The sequence below is a fragment of the Oryzias melastigma genome, linkage group LG16, assembly GCF_002922805.2.
Source record: "Oryzias melastigma strain HK-1 linkage group LG16, ASM292280v2, whole genome shotgun sequence".
Lineage (NCBI taxonomy): Eukaryota > Metazoa > Chordata > Actinopteri > Beloniformes > Adrianichthyidae > Oryzias > Oryzias melastigma.
Window position 1 is genome coordinate 18,243,804 of NC_050527.1, and position 3,942 is coordinate 18,247,745.

Genomic DNA, 3,942 nt, shown 5'->3' on the forward strand with positions numbered 1-3,942 from the left:
TTTTACTGATCTGTGACTCGATCAGAACCATGACTGTAAAACTTTTTCTAGTCCAGCCAGAACCGGTTTCAGGAACCATCAGCCTCCGTGTTTGGAGGTTCTCTGAGATGGGACTGAGATCAGGACTGCCCAGTACCGGTACCGGTCCCGGAGACCTTCCATCCCAGCTGGTCCAGGTAAGCAGCAGAAAGAGGATCTGGAAACCAGGAAGAGGGCAGACCTCCGGGACCGGGCAGCCCAGAGGAACATTTGAATCAACAGAACTTAAAGGAACCTGAAACCTCTAGTTTGTTTTGAAGGTCCAAATGGTTCTCCTTATGACCCGGCTCAGGGTCCAAACCTTCCAGTTCTCTTTGTGCTCTATGGTCCTTTGGCAGAGAACCTATGCAGAACCATCAACCTGAGGCCATCTTGGTTCTGAAGTTCTGGATTCCGGGCTTGCGGTCCAAAAAACAAAGAAGATGGTTCCATGAGCCCAAAGAACTTTTCCATCAGAACTCATTTAGAAACAGAATCCAGATCACCATCCGTGATTCATTCAGTAAGAACTGGATCAGAACCAAAGACTGACCAGAAACTGGCTGATGCTCCACCCCCTGCCGCTGCCTTCTTCTTCTTCTTCTGCGGCGGCGCCTCGCTCTCCGCCGTGCTGCTGGCTCTCTTAACCGTGGTGATGTCATCGGCCGCCGCCTGAGCGCTGGAGGACGCCTGCAAACCTGAAACACAGAACTGGGTCAGCGTTCTCACTCTGAATCGGGTCAGCGGTCCGACTGTGAACTGGGTCAGAGGTCCCACTTCGAACCGGGTCAGCGGTCCGACTCTGAACCGCATCAGTGGACTCACTCTGAACCGGGTCAGTGGTGTCACTCTGAACCGGGTCAGAGGTCCGACTCTGAACCGCGTCAGCGGTCTCACTCTGAACCGGGTCAGAGGTCTCACTCTGAACCGGGTCAGAGGTCTGTCTCTGAACCGGGTCAGCCGTCTCAGTCGGAACCGGGTCAGTGGTCCGACTCTGAACCGGGTCAGAGGTCTCACTTTGAACCGGGTCAGCTGTCTCACTCTGAACCGGGTCAGCTGTCTCACTCTGAATCAGGTCAGCGGTCCAACTCTGAACCGGGTCAGAGGTCTCACTTTGAACCGGGTCAGCTGTCTCACTCTGAACCGGGTCAGCTGTCTCACTCTGAACCGGGTCAGCTGTCTCACTCTGAATCGGGTCAGAGGTCCGACTCTGGGTCAGTGCTGTGACCCCGGTACTGACCTTTGAGCACAGAGTCCTCCAGCCTCTCGCTCAGGTGGTGGCACTGCTGCTGGTACTCCGGGTCACAGAACTGGTGTTTGGGCGGGGCCAGCTTCCTCTGCAGGCGCTCCAGGCGCCGCTGCTCCTTCTCCGCCTCGCGCTCCGCCTGCTTCTTCAGCCATTCCGCCATCCTGCACTCACACCAATGAGGACAGCTGATGAGAAAGGGCGGGGCTTCTGGAACACACTGCGAGGGGAGGGGCTTACTCTTTCTCGTGGTTGACGTCTCGGAGGCGACGCCCACTCAGGTCCCTGCAGGCCTCTCGGTTGGTGGTCTTCTCGATCTGAGCGCCCAGAGCTCGCAGCATGGAGCCGAAACCTGAAGGCAGCACAGCCCCCCCGGGCGGTTAGCTCACCACAAACCCCCTCCCCCCAAGGCACTCAGCTCAACTAGCCCCACCCCCATGCACTGACCTCCCTTCCCCCCACAGAGGCGGGGCTCCAGGCGATACACGCCTCCATCCTGTAGGGGGGCCTGGCCGGGCGCCAGCCGACCATTTGAAGTGACGTAAAAGTTCTGAAAGACAGAAGTCCAGATGGTTTAGATTTCATGAGGGTTCTGCTAAACCCAGAACCCAACAGAACCAGATGACTGCTGATGCTTTGAGCTGGACGTCTGCATCGGTTCTGAAGGTCCAGAGGAGCTGAACACATCTGTGGTCTCATCGGAATGCAGACGCCGTTGTATTCGATGTGACATTTGGAGGACCTGGGCGGAGTCAGCTGGGTTTGGGCGTGGCCTCTGTTTGCTGTGGGGTCTAGTTTTCATGTTGTTGGTAGAAGAGGACGAGTGATGACGTCATGATTTAGAGAGCTGCTTCAGATCGGAGGATCGTATTGGACATCACCGGGGGTCAGACTGCTCCAACTACCGGCTCCTATTCAGAACCCCGGGTGCTCCTGAACAGATTGACACCTACCATCGCAGAAGATCACCTCCCAGAAACCCAGTGTGGCTTCAGAGCAAACAGGGACCACAGACATGGCTTTCGTCCTCAGACAGCTTCAAGAAAACGAAGCGCTGTATGTAACGTTTGTGGACCTAACAAAGGAGTTTGATACAGTGAGCAGAAAGGGACTGTGGATGATCCTGGAACGCCTCGGTTGCCCCCTTAAGTTTCTTAGCATGATTGTCCAGTTCCATGAAGACCAGAACGGCCAAGTACCTGTCAGAGCCCTTTCCCATCGTGGATGGAGTAAAACAGGGTCATGGCACCGACTCTGTTCAGCATTTTCTTCAGCATGACGCTCAAGCAGGCCTTAGAAAACCTTGATGATGGGGATACGTCTACATCCGCTATCGGCTAGACGGCAGTCTTTCCAATCTCAGAAGGCTGCAAGCCCGCACAAAGACACATGAGCAGCTGATTAGAGACCTTCTCTTTGCTGACGACGCTGCCCTTCTCGCCCACACCGAAAGAGCCCTGCAGCGCCTCACATCCTGCTTCACAGAGGCTGCCCAGATCTTGAGGTCACCTTGAAAAAGACGGAGGTCCTCCACCAGCCCGCGCCTCGGGTAGAGTACCGCCGTAGGTCCGTGTATACAGAGCCATCGTACTCACCACCCCCCTGAGTCCTGGGTAACATACCGACACCACCTATGGCTCCTCGAGCGCTTTCACCAGCGCCGTCTCCGCACCATTCTCAACATTCACTGGAGTGAGTATATCACAAATGTCGATGTCCTCACACAGGTGGAGATCACGAGCATCGACTCCAGAATGGAGGATCTTCGTCTGCCAAAGATAGCCCTGAATGGCGAACTCCCCACTGGCCACCGTGACAGAGGGCCACTGAGAAACGCTACCAAGACTCTCTGAAGAAGCAGGAACCTGAGGGTGAAACGCCCCAGAAGGAAGGACCGAGAAGATTCAGCAACTTTACCTGATGTGGCATTTGACTGCAGCCGATGCAGACCTGCTTGTCCCGCCTCGGACGCGTCAGCCACGAGCGTGGCTGCAGTCGACGTGGACAGAGACATCTTTGTTCGCCAAGAGATGCCAAAGAGAGATTATCTGTCTTTTCTACAGGTCAGGTCAAGAAAGCTGATAAATCTGATTCTCATTTTATCCAAACTCCACATCCACAAATGTAAATATTCAGGTAGAAAACCATGTTTTGTTGCTTTGATGTGTGGATTCAACTTCTATATCAGTGGTATCATTCATTGAAATGAGCAAACAGTTGTGACTCGATCTGTGATGTTTAATATTTCATCATAGATTGCCCCCCCCCCTCCCTCCCGGTTTTAGGCCGATTTCTACAGAAGGAAATGTTCCAACATGAAGATTCCTCTTTTACTTCCAACAGGAAAAATCAAGATTTATAAACATTTATGCAGACAGTGATCGATGTCAATAATGCTGGTTTACATCCGGGTCCTCCTGTAGATCTGTGACGTCACTGCAAATACTTCATAGTTTGGACTGCTTTTATTTTGAAAGGATCTCGCTGTGTCAAACTCCTCAATAAACCTTCAGAACCGGTTCCGCTCGTTCTCTAAAGTTCTGCTCCATCCGTTATTATGAAACAATCCTCACGAATCACCAACGAGACGCTACCGAGGTGAAGTTAGTTGGATATTGGATATTCGACAGACATTCGCTCTGGGCGTAGTTAGGGACCGTCAACAAATAAAGGTTTTT

The 3,942-nt window shown here is 53.2% G+C and overlaps 1 protein-coding gene across 1 annotated transcript; it reads right to left on the minus strand.

The window, feature by feature from the left end:
* Positions 1-571: 571 nt before the first annotated feature.
* sde2 (SDE2 telomere maintenance homolog (S. pombe)) lies at positions 572-1,814 on the minus strand (the record flags this gene model as incomplete). The annotated part of the gene is given in 4 exon segments (XM_024267257.1): positions 572-716; positions 1,259-1,428; positions 1,505-1,616; positions 1,712-1,814. Coding segments are annotated over 4 exon segments (530 nt in total), but the record flags the coding sequence as incomplete, so codon positions are not given.
* Between the last annotated feature and the right edge of the window lie 2,128 nt (positions 1,815-3,942).